At 37.6% G+C, this 16,679-nt stretch overlaps 1 protein-coding gene and 1 pseudogene across 2 annotated transcripts in view; both read right to left on the bottom strand.

The window, feature by feature from the left end:
* SLC35D2 (solute carrier family 35 member D2) overlaps window positions 1-16,679 on the bottom strand; it is a 62,359-nt gene that overhangs the window by 2,743 nt on the left and 42,937 nt on the right. For both annotated transcript variants that reach the window (XM_043567372.1, XM_043567374.1), the window contains exon 10: window positions 177-255. In XM_043567372.1, coding sequence (XP_043423307.1) covers window positions 177-255 — 79 coding nt within the window. The remainder of the gene's footprint in view (window positions 1-176; window positions 256-16,679) is intronic.
* LOC122475411 lies at window positions 3,518-4,361 on the bottom strand (annotated as a pseudogene).

Consider the following 16,679-nt stretch of genomic DNA (forward strand, 5'->3'; position numbering starts at 1 on the left):
TTTACAGATTGGGGGATGAGAAGACCTAAGAAAGGATCACCCAGGTGCAGCTGAAAATGCCACAAGCCTCCATGCTCACTATCCCACCCGTAACAACAATAAAATCAAACTCTGCTTCTATCATGAAGACTGGATTCATGGCTGATTTCCCAATTCCCAAGGCATCACCCCCTTACCTTGATGGCTCCAACTACTGCCGTCGTGAGGGCTGAATTGTAATAGCTGCACAAAACTGTGGAGTACATCAACAGAAACCTGGGGCAAGGAAGGAAACGCTTGGATGTGTGCCTTACTGTGCTGGGTATAATAACAGATTAAGAAGAGTCCCCATGTGACCCACCCACAAATGCTTTAAACAAATAAAAAATAAAAACGTACGATAAAGATTTTATAACCTACATCTAAAAACATCCCCTTTGTAACTCCAAATTGTTACAGGAAAATCGTCCAGTGGTGAATCAGCCAAACTTTTACCCTTAGGTATGCTTTTCATTCTATCTGTGCACTTCCCATTATATTTCCACGTAAAGGGGGGTAAGGACTGGGAAAGTTTTTGTAATGGTCTGAAATCTTTTGTTTAACAACTATGTCACAACAGTGCTCTCTAACCTTCTGTGCATCGGAATCAGCTGGCACACTTTTAACACACAATGATGCCTGACAGAAGTTCTCCTTCCGTTGATTTGAGGTGGGGCCCTTGGCTGCATGCAATATCAAAGCTCCATAGATAATTCTAATGTGCAGCAGCTGAGAACCACTGGTGTTAGAAGGGAAAATCAGGGAAGGGTCACCGGCTTTGGATGAAAAAGAATGAAATGAATGGATCCCACAGCAATGAGACAACAAAAAGAAACAAAAGACATCCAAATTGGTAAGGAAGAAGTAAAATTTTCACTATTTGCAGATGACATGATAATCTATAAATTAAACCCAAAGACTCCACCAAAAAACTGCTAGGACTGATCAACAAATTTAGTAGTATACAGGATACAAAATCAATGTATAGAAATCTGTTGCTATTCTATACACTAATGAAGCAGCAGAAAGAGAAATTACAACAACAATCCCATTTACAATCGCACCAAAAATAATAACATACCTAGGAATAAACTTAACCGAAGAGTGAAAGACCTGTCCTCTGAAAACTATAAAACACTGATGAAAGAAACTGAAGATGACACAAAGAAATGGAAAGATATTCCATGCTCCTGGATTGGAAGAACAAATATTGTTAAGATGTCTATACTACCCAAAGCAATCTACAGATTTAATGCAATCCCTATAAAAACACCAACAGCATTTTTCACAGAACTAGAACAAACAATCCTAAGATTTGTATGGAACCAGAAGAGACCCTGACTAGCCAAAGTAATCCTGAAAAAGAAAACCAAAGCTGGAGGTATCATAATTCCAGATTTTAAGTTATATTACAAAGATGTAGTCATCAAAACAGTATGGTACTGGCACAAAAATAGACACATAGATCAACAGTACAGAAAGAAAACCCAGAAATAAACCCACAATTACATGGTCAAGTAATATTCCACAAAGGAGGCAAGAATATACAATGGGAAAGACAGTCTCTTCAACTAATGAAAACTGGACAACAATGTACAAAAGAATGAAACTGAACCACTTTCTTTCACTGTACACAAAAATAAACTCAAGATGGATTAAGGACCTAAATGTGAGACCTCAAACCATAAAAATCCTAGGAGAGAGCACAGGCAGTAATTTCCTTGACACTGGTCATAGCAACATCTTTCTAATTAGATCTCCTGAGACAAAGGAAATAAAAGCAAAAGTAAACTACTGGGATTACATCAAAATCAAAAGCTGCATGGCAAAAGACACAATCAATAAAACTAAAAGGCAATGTACTGAATGGGAGAAGATATTTTCAAATGATAGATCTGATAAAGAGTTGGTACCCAAAATCTATAGAGAATTTATTAAACTCAACACCCCCAAAATAAGTAATCCAGTAAAAAATGGGCAGAACACATAAACAAATATTTCTCCAAAGAAGACATCGAGATGGGCAACAGACAAATTAAAAGATGCTCAACATCATTGATCATCAGGAAAATGCAAATCAAAACCACAATGAGGTATCATCTCACACCTGTCAGAATGCCTAAAATCCAAAACACAGGAAACAACAAGTGTTGGTAAGGATATGGAGAAAAGGGAATACTTGTGCACTGTTGGTGGGAATGTAGGCTGGTGTGGCCACTGTGGAAAATGTGGAGGTTCTTCATAAAGTAAAAACAGAACCACCCTATGATCTAGTAATCACACTACTATGTATTTACCCCCAAAATACAAAAGCACTAATTCAAAGGGATACATGCACCCTTATGTTTATTGCAGCATTATTTACAATAGCCGAATTATGGAAGCAGACCAAGTGTCCATCAAGAGATGAATGGATAATGGCAGTTGTAGAACAGGAGGGATGTCTAGCATATCAGGTATGATTGGTGAAAGGGAAATAGCATTGATTCTGATCATTCTTGGTCAGCTTCTTTCTTTTCTTTCTCTTTCCTTCCTTCCTTTCCTCCCTTTGTTTTTTCCCTTCTTTTCCTCCCTCCCTCCCTTCCTTCTTCCCTCCCTCCCTTCCTTCCTTCCTTCCTTCTTTCTTTCTTTCTTTCTTTCTTTCTTTCTTTCTTTCTTTCTTTCTTTCTTTCTCTTTCTTTTCTACAAAAATTAGGGGCGCCTATGTGGCTCAGTCAATTAAGCTTCCGACTCTTGATCTCAGTGTTGCAAATTCAAACCCTGCACTGGGCTCCACACTGGGTGTGAAGCCTACTTTAAAAAAATTAAATTTAGGGGCATCTGGGTGGCTTAATCGGTTAAGTGTCTGACTTTGGCTCACAGTTCGTGGGTTTGAGCCCACGCTGGGGTCTGTGCTAACAGCTCAGAGCTTGAAGCCTGCTTCAGATTCTCTGTCTCCCTCTCTCTCTGCCCCTCCCCTGCTTGCTCTCTGTGTGTCTCTCCCTCAAAAATAAAAAACATTTAAAAAACTTTTTTTAATTAAAAATAAAAAAAAATTACATTTAACAGTTTTGCATTACAGGCTCATGATTCATGCTTGCTCTAACGTGAAGGTTAACTTCAAGCTCAGGGGTGCCTGAGTGGCCCAGTTGGTTAGGCGTCCGACTTTGGTTCAGGTCATGATCTCACAGTTCATGAGTTCGAGCCCCACGTTGGGCTCTGTGCTGACAGCTCAGAGTCTGGAGCCTGCTTTGGATTCTGTGTCTCCCTCTCTATCTGCCCCTTCCCTGCTCACACTCTGTCTCTGTCTCTCAAAAATGAATAAACATTAAAAAAAAAGAACTTCAAGCTCAGTAATTTTGAACACTGAAATGTTCATCTGGGATGTAATAGCAATATTCAGTACTGACCATCACTGTTAAAACAATTTTTAGTTTTCCTCAAGTTAGTTATATTGTAGGAGTGTGCCTAAGCAGCAAGTGTGTGTAGGTTAAAACAGTTACACTTATGTTAAATGATGTTTTTTTTTTCTTTCTACACCTTTATTTACTTTTCAGTTAGTTTAAATCCTTGAGGGATACAGCATTACATGGATTCTGTGGCCAATGGCTTTAGCAGAAAGGTTGCTTTGGAATTTGGCACGAACCATGCCACTGTTTCCATGAGCACAAGTTACCTTTCCCCAGATTACTCTGGTTTTATTTGGTTTGCCTTCAGGAGTCACTGTGTTGTTCTTTGCTTGGTACACATAAGCATATCTCTTGCCTAAAGAGAATTCAGTTTCATCTCAAGCATAAAGACCTTCAATTTGAAGAAGAGCTGTGTGCTCCCTTTGGTTCCGGAGACCCTGCTTACAGCCAGCAAAAATGGCTTTGGACCACAGCCTTCCAGATATATTTGTCATTTCAGGAGTCCTGTTCCCAGCAGGCCTCCACAGGTTCCAAGATGGCAGAAAGAGCTAAATGTTGCTCTTATAGCACAATACTCCGAAAGCTTTGGATACATGTTGAGAAATACACTTTTCTGCCAAACTGAAATGTAGGAGCTGTGTCTATGATTCAGAGTGAAAACACCTGGCATGTTTGTTAATTCTAACTGTTTGGTTTAATATCCTATAAGGCATGTAAGTGTACACTTGTATTTTTTTTAAATCTGGGACAATTTTGAAATTTAATACCAATACTTTAGGAGTTTGGTCATGTTATTTGTATGAGATGCTGAGGCTTTGATTTAAAACTTTCCTTGTATTGTGATTTCCATTAGATGTACTGTGCTAAGTGAAATTTATTAAATAAATCTTTCTTTTAAAAACTGGGAAAAAAGAGATGAATGGATAAAGAAGATGTGCTATATACACACATAAATGGAATATTATTCCCCCATAAAAAACAAAAATAATGAAATCTTACCATTTGCAATGACATAGATGGAGCTAGAGAGTATTATGCTAAGAGAAATAAGTCAGTCACAGAAAAATAAATACCATATGATTTCACTCGTATGTGGAATTTAAAGAACAAAACAAGTGAGCACAGGAAAAAGAGAGAGAGACCAAGAAACAGACACTTAACTACAGAGACCAAACTGATGGTTGCCACAGGGAAGGTGGGTGGGGGAATGTGTGAAATAGGTGATGGGGACTAAAGAGTGCATGAGAAAAAGAGAGAGAGAGAGAGAAATTAGTGAATTCCATATGTCAGTGATAATCCTGTACCCTATGACCAAAGTTAATGCACCAGACATTCAACGTTGAGTACTATATTGAAAAGAAAATGACTACAGAACTGTAATCAAGAACCACACAAAAAGCATATATGTACAGGAAAGAATCCAATCAGAAGAAATATGTTCATTTCACTCAAGAAGTGAAGACAATTAGCTGAGGCGTAAGTGGGGTGCAAATTCCATCCACCCAAAAAGAGGGATCATAAGATGTGTTTGATTTTAAAGCTAAATCCCAGTTAGGAGGCATAAGCCTGGACTCCTAGTGACAGAGCAGAGGGAATCAGACTCCAGAAAGGGCTCAGCCTGTGTCCCTGTGTCTTAGGGAGTATCTTCCTACCAGAATTTAGTGCCCAGCCCAGGGTCCAGGTGAGAATCTCCAAACTGTTAATAACAGAATCCGGATCACAAATCTTCAACACAGTAACTGCTTTTGGCCTGAGTATGTTTCTTAATAGGGATAGTAGAGAAAAATATTAGAGATAAAGTACACCAGGCTTTCATGTTAAGGAATAAACTCAATTACAAACTTAAATTCTGTAATCTTCATAATACCATGTCTCTGTTATTAAGCTAATTACCACAATTTGACAAGTTAGAGGATCCAACATCTTGGCCTCTGTGGTTTGAAACTGAAATTTGCAATTGGGATTACACTTGCAATTTTCATTTGAAAGAAGTAAGAAAATCTGAGTCCATCTGAACACAGTATCTGATGTTTAAAAGAAGCTGATTTACCACATTTCTAAGTTTGGTTTATTAGATTTCAAAGAGTTGCTTAGGTGTGTTAAGCAACCTGGCTCATAAGCTTTGCTAGGGCTTTATTAGGGCTTAGAATAGCTGGAGAAAAATCAGGTGAATTGTGTTTGTAAATGCAGTTTAAAATGCTTAATTTTTTTTGGTAAATGAGACCAACGTACACTAAATTGTTTAGAAGGTTTTAATCAGCTAAACTTGAGTTAATAAACCATTAATAAATAATGAAAGTAAATGCTATGTCAATACAAAAATTAGTAACTTTATAAAGACAGCAACAGTATTCATAAACTAAAGGCTTAAAAAAATCTAAGTTTTTTATGTTTATAATTTTCATAAATTCAACATTAATTCATAGCCCCAGGAACTATAAATAATCCTATTCATGCATAAAATAAAAAGATTAAAAAACTCAATATGATGTTACTGAGTGCCTACTCTGCTAGGTCCAGATAGTAAGAGTACATAACCCACAGCATCTGCCCTGGAGGAGGTGAGTCTAATAAAATACCAGAGATTATAGCACAGAGAAGGGGTCTCACCCAACTTACCGGATACAGAAAAGTTTCCTGCAGGCTTCCTAAATTAGTACAGACTTAAACCCAAAGCAGTCATAGTTTTTACTTTTATTTTTATTTAAAAATTCCTACCCCAGGGTTCTAATCATGCAACGTTTTCTCCATCCTAACTTTAGTGAAAACACCTCCACTTACATTCAGAATTGGAGAATACCTTGGATATAAGATCTCAGTATCCATGAGTGTGGACAACTAGAGCACAAACTCATCAGCTGGGCAGAGCACAGAAGGAGTTCCCCTCTCCAAGGCCTGGAGGAATCTGAATTAGCCAATGTCCTAAGTAAAAGATGGCCTCTAGACCAAAAGGCTGCACTTCTCAGTATCACCACCAGGTGTCCCCAGAGGGAAGATAAATAGATACACATAAGATATATAGACATGGATGTATAGATATAGATAGATATATCCACAAGGATCAAAGTAGTGTATTACAATTTTCTTTCTAAGAAACAACCTTTCTATATGCAAATGTGCACCCTATATAGTCCTTTGGCTAAGAACAAGGTTCTAAACTAAAAGAACTTCTATTAACTCAGTACAAAGGAAACCATACCACTTTTAACACTAAAAATGTCAACCTCCACTTGACAGTAGTTTTGCTTTTAGCATCCATGGATTAACAAAATGCAGATATTTAAAGGCATTGCTGAATTAGCAGCTTCTTGCCATTCTGTATTTCTTAGATCAGATATCATCTATGTACATTTGAAAAATAATAGCACATATATATGATACACATTCAGACAACAGATGCCAACAGTATATTTGAGCTTATAGGTCTCCAAGAGATGGAGGTGCTCACATGGAAACCCTGGAGCAGAACTCCTGCTCCAAGGTTCTTACCATTTCTGAAAATGACACAAAAAAATAACTGATTTACCCAAAATTGTATGGCAAACCGGCGGCAGTCACAAATAGAACACAAATGACCTTGTTTACAACTTGTGCTGGTTATCATTCCATGAATGAGCATATACATAAATTCAACACAAATGTTCAAATAATAATGGGCCACTTTTACAGTCCTTTCACAAACCACAGTGGTACCCTAGCACATTACTCTAATTCCAGATTTCAAAGAATTTCAAGTAATATCATCTCACCCATCTCTAGTAAGAACACACTCCTACCCAAGCTCTCAGTGGTGTTCCAGGGATGCCAAAATCGTGGGATAACTATGGTCCATCCTCCCAAAGCACCAATCTTACACTAAGATTTGATTTGTTGAGAATGTGGGAATATCTGCAGTCTTTAAAGTGCCGTTGCTCCTATGCCCCAGCTATCTGCAGGGTCCTGTTTTCTCTTATCTGTTAGTTACATCTTGGTGGGAGAAGTGAAGGTTCAAAGAATAAAACATTTTTTTATCCTGTGATTAGAAAATATTTGATACTTCTGTGTTTTCATTAAGGAATATATTACTGCTTCAGTGGGATCAAAAGATCTGCTACTGGGGCAGAAAGAGACTAGAATAATCACCTCCAAGGCCCAAGGGCTGGGCCAGCCACTGGTATGAATGAACTGGAGCCTGTAATTTTTCAGCAATATTAAAAAGACTTGCAGAGTGAGCTTTTTAAAATCTAGTTTGTCAACTTAAATTTCAGCCTATATTTTACTTTTGCCTGCAATAAATTATCTTAGGTCCCACAATCCAGTTTACCTTCCTGACATAATTAAACTCAATCATATGTTTTATTTACAAACTCCTGATTACAAACAGCATTTTCAAGAGCTGAATCTTTCTACCATAATTCGAAAAAAAATTAAAATCCTACCCTTTTCACCATTCCATTCATTTAACATATATTTTTTAAGTGTTATAATTCTGTAATTATATTTCAACAGGGACAGAGGTTTGGTGGTTAGAAAAAGCAAGTTTGAAATGCAAACTTGAAAGAGTGAAAATAAGTAAGAAGCTGAGCATCAGAATCCTCTGGAATCAAGGGTTGGGATGCATATGTATGAGCCCTAAGTCATTCCTTGAGCAGAGGCTAAAGAAAAGGGACAGATGAGCCCAGTACCAATTGTTCTGAAAACCAAGAATGTGCTCAGAAGCTTATAATGGCTTCTCTTACTGTGAAAAAATAAGTGATCCAATGCTTTGAGTGAGAAACTTCGAGAAAGGATTTTGAAAAATACACTATGCCAAAATTGGAGTTTCCTTCAAGAGCAGTTTCAGAATTAAAATTTGACCCCTGAAGGTAAAGTAGAGCTGATCCCTGAACAACACAGAAGCTAGGGGTGCCAACCCCCCCCCAGTCAAAAATCTAGGTATAATTTTTGACTTCCCAAAAACTTAACTGCTAATAGCCTACTGCAGACCAGAAACCTTACTGACAACATAGTCAATTAACACATATTTTGTATATTATATGCATTGAATACTGTATTCTTACAATAAAGTAAGCTAGAGAAAAGGAAATATTATTAAGAAAATCATGAGTTATTGGGACCTCATCAAGATAAAAAACTTATGCACAGTGAAGGAAACAATCAACAAAACTAAAAGGCAACCAATGGAATGGGAAAAAATATTTACAAATGACATATCAGATAAAGGGTTAGTATCCAAAATCTATAAAGAACTGATCAAACTCAGGGAGAGGCCAAGATGTTAGAACAGCATGAAAGTTTTTTGTGTGTCTCGCATCCATGAAATGCAGCCAGATCAACACTAAACCATCCTGCACACCTAGAAAATGGATTTGAGGATTAACACAATAATCTGCACAACCTGAACCACAGAACTCAGCAGGTACATGGCACGGAGAAGTGAACTGGGGGAGAGAGAAGCCACGGAAGGAAGGGAGCTGTTTTGCTTGTGGAGAGAGGACACAGATAGGGAGAGAGTTCGGGAAAAGTACCTCCCCTCCAAAAGCAGCTGGAAAGTGGAAAACTGGAAACAGCCACAGGGACTGAACTAAAAAGGGAGAAAGGAGAAAGGAGAGGGTTTAAATTCCATTAAGACTCTATAAACAGGGGGAGCACAGAGTCTGAAACTCCACAGCTCAATACTTGGCGGTGCTCTGGTGGGAAGGGCAAATCCCCAGGAGCAGAGTGGAGTCCGGGAGGTTCTCAGGCCACACGGGGAGAAACGGTTCCACTGCTAGAAGGGCATTTGGTAGAGGCTATGCAGCCACCCAGTCCCAGCAGACCCCAGAGAACAACCACATTCACTGGTACTGGAGCAAGATCATTAAGGGTGAAGCCTGGTGCCAGATGTGTGTTGTGATTTTCCATAATCCCTGAAGCACTGCTGCTACATGATCACGTGAACTTTTTCTGGGGCAGGCTGCCACCCAGCCACAGTCTCTGGGAATCAGCAGCAGCACAGTCCCGCAAACATTCCTGGGTGCAGCCGACACTCAGCCATTGCTTGGTGAGACTCTCCCCCAGAGGATCTGAGTGGGTGAAAGCCACAGCCCCTCAGAAGTGAGGGGTTGGGAAACACAGCCACATGTGAGATAAAACTCAGGAAGGAGGTGCGGCCTGACAACCTGATGGCTTGGTCACAGACAGTGTAAAAGCGGGGAGTAGACAGAAGCCAGAGAAAAAGTATAGGTGTGCAGTTGCTCACTGGGGAGAGCACAGAGTTCCAATACTAGAGACTGGATAGCTGGGTGATGCCATTTTCACCCCTCCTGCACATGCTCATACATACCTACAAGCACCACAACAATCACCCCAGTAATCTAAGCAGCGCCATTTAGTGGAGAATGGAGTTGTTGCACTAAGCCCCACCCAACTGGGCCAACCTCGCTCTTCAGGAACATCACAAATCTCTCCGCCTGCCTAGTTTGTGGACTATAAAGTGCTTCATAGTTTGACTTCTAGGGGAAACCAATGTAATTTCAATCATATTTCAGTCTGTTCACGGGTCCATCTATTCAATTTTCTTTTTTTTTCTTTTTCATTTCTTTTCTTGAATATAGAGAGAAAAAAGTTATTTTTATTTTCAATTTTTATTAAAAATATTTTTATTTTTTTAACTATGTTTTTTACTTCTTTTGTAAATTTTTCAAATTCTATTTTACTTCCATTTCATTTTATTCTATTTCACTGTATTCATTTTCTCAAATTTTTAAACTTTTTTTTCTTTTTTTTCCCTTTTTTTTCTATCAAGCTCCTTTCAATAACCAGACCAAAACACACCTAGAATCTAGCATCATGCATTTGATTTGAGTGTGTTGTTTTTAATTTTTTAATTTTCATTTTTTTTTTACCTTATCAATTCCTTTTCTTCCTTCAAAATGATGAAATGAAGGAATTCACCACAAAGAAAGAGCTGGAAGAAATGACAGCCAGGGGTTTAAGCAACACAGATACAAGAAAGATGTCTGAACCAGAATTTAGAATCACAATAACCAGAATACTAGCTAGGGTCGAAAACAGATTAGAATCCCTCTCTGTGGAGATAAGAAGTAAAAGCTAGTCAGGATGAAATAAAACATGCTATAACTGAGCTGTTATCATGAATAGATGCCACGGCAGCAAGGATGGATGAGGCAGAATAGCAAATCAGCGATATAGAAGACAAACTTATGAAGAATAATGAAGCAGAAAAAAAAGAGGGAGACTAAGGCAAAAGAGTACAAGAATTAGAGAAATTGGTGACTCATCAATAAGGAACAACATTAGAATCATAGGGGTCCCAGAAGATGAAGAAAGAGAAAAAGGGGTAGAAGGGTTATGTGAGCAAATCATAGCAGAAAACTTCCCTAACCCGGGGAAAGACACAGACATCAAAATCCAGGAAACACAAAGGACTCCCATTAGATTCAACAAAAACCGACCATCAATAAGGCATATCATAGTCAAATTCACAAAACACTCAGGCAAGGAGAGAATCATGAGAGCAGCAAGAGGAAAAAGGTCCTTAAACTACAAGGGAAGATAGATCAGGTTTGCAGCAGATCTATCCACAGAAACTTGGCAGGCCAGAAAGGAGTGGCAGGACATATTCAATGTGCTGAATCAGAAAAATATGCAGCCAAGAATTCTTTATCCAGCAAGACTGTCATTCAAAATAGAAGGAGAGATTAAAAGTTTCCCAGACAAACAAAAATTAAAGGATTTCATGACCACTAAACCACCCCTGCAAGAAATTTTAATGGGGGCTCTCTGAAGGGAGAAAAGATGGAAAAAAAAAGAAAAAAGACCAAGAGCAACGAAGACTAGAAAGGACCAGAGAACACCACCATAAACTCCAATTCTACAAGAAACATAATGGCAATAAATTCATATCTTTCAGTACTCACTCTAAACGTCAATGGACTAAATGCTCCAATCAAAAGACATAGGGTAACAGAATGGATAAGAAAACAAGATCCATCTAAATGCTGTTTACAAGAGACCCACTTTAGACCTAAAGACACCTTCAGATTGAAAGCAAGGGGATGGAGAACCATCTTTCATGGTAACAGTCGACAAAACAAAGCTGGAGTAGCCATATTTATATCAGATTATATCTAGATTAAAATCTAGACTTTAAAATAAGGACTGTAACAAGAGATGAAGAAAAGCATTATATCATAATTAAGGGGTCTATCCACCGAGAAGATCTAACAATTGTAAACATTTATGCTCCAAATGTGAGAGTACCCAAATATATATATCAATTAATCATAAACATAAACTCACTGATTATAAATACCATAATAGTAGGGGACTTCAACATCCCACTTACAACAATGGACAGATAATCTAAGAAGAAAATCAAGAAGGAAACAATGGCTTTGAATGACACACTGGACCAGATGGACTTAACAGATTGTTTCAGAACACTTCATCCTAAAGCAGCAGAATATACATTCTTCTCCAGTGCACATGGAACATTCTCCAGAATAGATTACATACTGGAACACAAATCAGCCCTCAACAAGCACAAAAAGATTGAGATTATACTGTGCATAGTTTCAGACCACAATGCTATGAAACTCAAAATCAACCACAAGAAAAAATTTGGAAAGATAACAAATACTTGGAGCCTAAAGAACATCCTACTAAAGAATGAATGGTTTAACCAAGAAGTTAAAGAGGCAATTAAAAAGTACATGGAAGCCAATGAAAATGATAACACCACCACCCAAAACCTCTGGGATGCAAAGGCAGTCATAAGAGGGAAGTATATAGCAATCCAGGTCTTCCTAAAGAAGGAAGAAAGGTCTCAGATACACAATCTAACCTTACATCTTAACGAGCTGGAAAAAGAACAGCAAATAAAACCCAAAGCCAGCAGAAGACAAGAAATAATAATGATTAGAGCAGGAATCAATGCTATTGAAAACAAAAACAAAAACAAACAAACAAACAAACAAACAAAGAAAAAACAGTAGAACAGATCAATAAAACCAGAAGCTGGTTCTTTGAAATAATTAACAAAATTGATAAACCACTATCCAATTTGGTCAAAAAGAAAAAGGAAAGGACTGAAATAAATAAAATCAAGAATGAAAGAGGAGAGATCACAACCAACACAGCAGAAATAAAAATACTAAGAGAATATTATAAGCAATTATATGCCAATAAAATGGGCAATCTGGAAGAAATGGACAAATTCCTAGAAACATATAAACTACCAAAACTGAAACAGGAAGAAATAGAAAATTTTAACAGACCCATAACCAGGAAAGAAATCGAATTAGTAATCAAAAATCTCCTTAAAAAACCAGAGTCCAGGGCTGGATGGCTTTCCAGGGGAATTCTACCAAACATTTAAGGAAGAGTTAACACCTATTCTTTTGAAGCTGTTCCAAAAATTAGAAATGCAAGGAAAACTTCCAAACTCTTTCTATGAAGCCAGCATTACCTTGATTCCAAAACCAGACAAAGACCCCACTAAAAAGGAGAACTACAGACCAATTTCTCTGATGAACACGGATGCAAAATCCTCAACAAGATATTAGCCAACCAGATCCAACAATACATTAAAAAATTATTCACCACGACCAAGTGGGATTTACATCTGGGATGCAGGGCTGGTTCAATATCTGCAAAACAATCAATGTGATGCATCACATCAATAAAAGAAAGAAGAACCACATGATCCTCTCAACGCAAAGAAAGCATTTGACAAAATACAGCATCCTCTATTGCTAAAAACCCTTAAGAAAGTAGGGACAGAAGAATCATACCTCGAGATCACAAAAGACATATATGAAAGACCTACCACTGATATCATCCTCAATGGAGAAAAATTGAGAGCTTTCCCCCTAAGGTCAGGAACAAGACGGGGATGTCCACTCTCGCCACTGTTATTCAACATAGTATTGGAGGTCTTAGCCTCAGCAATCAGAGAATACAAAGAAATAAAAGGCATCCAAATCAGCCAGGGGGAAGTCAAACTTTCACTCTTCACAGATGACATGATACTCTATATGGAAAACCCAAAAGATTCCACCAAAAAACTGCTAGAACTGATCCATGAATTCAGCAAAGTTGCAGGATATAAAATCAATGCACAGAAATCGGTTGCATTCCTATACACCAACAATGAAGCAACAGAAAGAGAAATCAAGGAATTGATTCCATTTACAACTGCACCAAAAACTATAAAGTACCTAGGAATAAATCTAACCAAAAGAGGTGAAAAATCTATATACTGAAAACTATAGAAAGCTTATGAAAGAAATTGAAGAAGACACACACAAAAAAGGAAAAATATTCCATGTTCCTGGATTGGCAGAACAAACATTGTTAAAATGTTGATACTACCCAAAGCAATCTACACATTCAATTCAATCCCTATCAAAATAACACCAGCATCTTCACAGAGCTAGAAAAAACAATCCTAAAATTTGTATGGAACCAGAAAAGATCCCAAATAGCCAAAGCAATCTTGAAAAAGAAAACCAAAGCAGGAGGCATCACAATCCTGGACTTCAAACTGTACTACAAAGCTGTAATCATCAAGACAGTATGATACTGGCACAAGAACAGACACTCAGATCAATGGAACAGAATAGAGAATCTAGAAATGGACCCACAAACGTATGGCCAACTAATCTTTGACAAATCAGGAAAGAATATCCAATGGAATAAAGACAGTCTCTTCAGCAAGTGGTGCTGGGAAAACTGGATAGCAATATGCAGAAAAATGAACCTGGACCACTTCTAAGAAAAAAAAAATTTATTTATTTACAAAAATAAACTCAAAATGGACGAAAGACCTAAATGTAAGACAGAAAGCCATCAAAATCCTAGAGGAGAAAGCAGGCAAAAACCTCTTTGACCTCGGCCACAGCAACTTCTTACTCAACACGTCTCCAGAGGCAAGGGAAACAAAAGCAAAAATGAACTATTGGGACCTCATAAAAATAAAAAACTTCTGCACAGCAAAGAAAACCATCAGAAAAACTAAAAGGCAACCAACAGAATGGGAAAAGATATTTGCAAATGACATATCAGATAAAGGGTTAGTATCCAAAATCTATAAAGAATTTAGCAAACTCAGCACACAAAAAAACAAATAATCCAGTGAAGAAATGGGCAAAAGACATGAATAGACACTTCTCCAAAGAAGACATCCAGATGGCCAACTGACACATGAAAAAATGCTCAACATCACTCATCAACAGGGAAATACAAATCAAAACCACAATGAGATACCACCTCACACCTGTCCGAATGGCTAACATTAACAACTCAAGCAACAAGAGATGTTGGTGAGGATCAGGAGAAGGAGGACCTCTTTTGCACTGCTGGTGGGAATGCAAACTGGGGCAAACAATCTGAAAAACAGTGTGGAGGTTCCTCAAAAAATTAAAACTAGAACTACCCTATGACCCAGCAATTGCACTACTAAGTATTTATCCAAGGGATACAGGGATGCTGTTTCAAAGGGACACATGCACCCCAATGTTTACAGAAGCCCTATCAACAGTAGCCAAAGTATGGAAAGAGCCCAAATGTCCATCCATGGATGAATGGATAAATAAAATGCAGTATATATATACAGTGGAGTATTACTCAGCAATCAGATAGAATGGAATCTTGCCATTTGCAACTACATGGATGGAACTGGAGGGTATTATGCTAAGCAAAATTAGTCAAAGAAAGATAAATATCATATGACTTCACTCATATGAGGACTTTAAGATACAAAACAGATGAACATAGGGAAGGGAAGCAAAAATAGTAAAAAACAGGGAGGGGGACAAAAACATAAGAGACTCTTAAATATGGAGAAGAAACAGAGGGTTACTGGACAGGTTGTAGGAGAGGGGGTGGGCTAAAAGGGTAAGGGGCATTAAGGAATCTACTCCTGAACAATGAAATCATTGTTGCATTATATGTAAACTAACTTGGATGTAAACTTAAAAAATAAATTAAACAAAAATTTAAAAAAAAGAATTTATCAAACTCAACACCCAAAAAACAAATAATCCAATAAAGAAGTAGTCAGAAGACATGAAGAGACACTTTTCCAAAGATGACATCCAGATGGCTAACAGACATATGAAAAGATGCTCCACATCACTCATCATCAGGGAAATACAAATCAAAACCAAAATAAGATACCACCTCACACCTGTTAGGATGGCTAAAATTAACAACTCAGGAAACAACAGATGTTGGCAAGGATGCAGAGAAACGGGAACCCTCTTGAACTATTGATGAGAATGCAAACTGGGGTAGCCCCTCTGGAAAATAGTATGGTGGGCCCTCAAAAAATTAAAAATAGAACTACCCTACGACCCAGCAATTGCACTACTAGGTATTTATCCAAAGGATACAAAAATGCTGATTCTGAAGGGGCACATGCACCCCAATGTTTTAGCAGCACTATCAACAATAGCCAAATCATGGAAAGAGCCAAATGGACATCAACTGATGACTGCATAAAGAAGATGTGGTGTATATATATACAATGGAATATTACTCAGTGATCACAAAGAATGAAATCTTGCCATTTGCAACAATGTGGATGGAGCTAGAATGTATTATGCTAAATGAAATAAGTCAGTCAGAGAAAGACAAGTATCATACGATTTCACTCATGTGGAATTTAATTAACAAAACAGATGATCACTGGGGAAGGGAAGGAAAAATAAGACAAAAACAGAGAGGGAAGCAAACCATAAGAGACTCTTAAACACAGTGAAGAAACTGAGGGTTGGTGTTGGGATGGGCTACATGGGTGATGGGCATTAAGGAGGGCACTTGTTGGATAAGCACTGGGTGTTATATGGAAGTGATGAACCACTGGTTTCTCCTCCTGAAACTAATACTACACTGTATGTTAATGAACTTCAATTTAAATAAATTATGTACTCTAAGAAAAAAAGAAAAGAAAAATCGTAAGTAACAAAGACAAGTCACATGCTGGAATGAGATATTTAAGTATATAAAGCTAATAAAGAGTCAATATCTATAATAAAAATAGAAAATAATAAGGAAGAGAAAATATACTTACAGTACTGTATGTATTTATTGAGAAAATTCACACATAAATGAACCCACACAGTTCATTTACATGTTGTTCAAGGGTCAACTGTATATGTAACAGAAAAAAAAATATTGAAGCCATGCACTATAGGAAGAACCAATTCTGTCTGGGGTGAAAAGGGGTCAGCTCAAAAACAGGCTGACCTCAAGAAATAGAAATATTTAACAACAGTTAACATTACT

The sequence above is a fragment of the Prionailurus bengalensis genome, chromosome D4, assembly GCF_016509475.1.
Source record: "Prionailurus bengalensis isolate Pbe53 chromosome D4, Fcat_Pben_1.1_paternal_pri, whole genome shotgun sequence".
In the NCBI taxonomy this organism is placed as follows: Eukaryota; Metazoa; Chordata; class Mammalia; order Carnivora; family Felidae; genus Prionailurus; species Prionailurus bengalensis.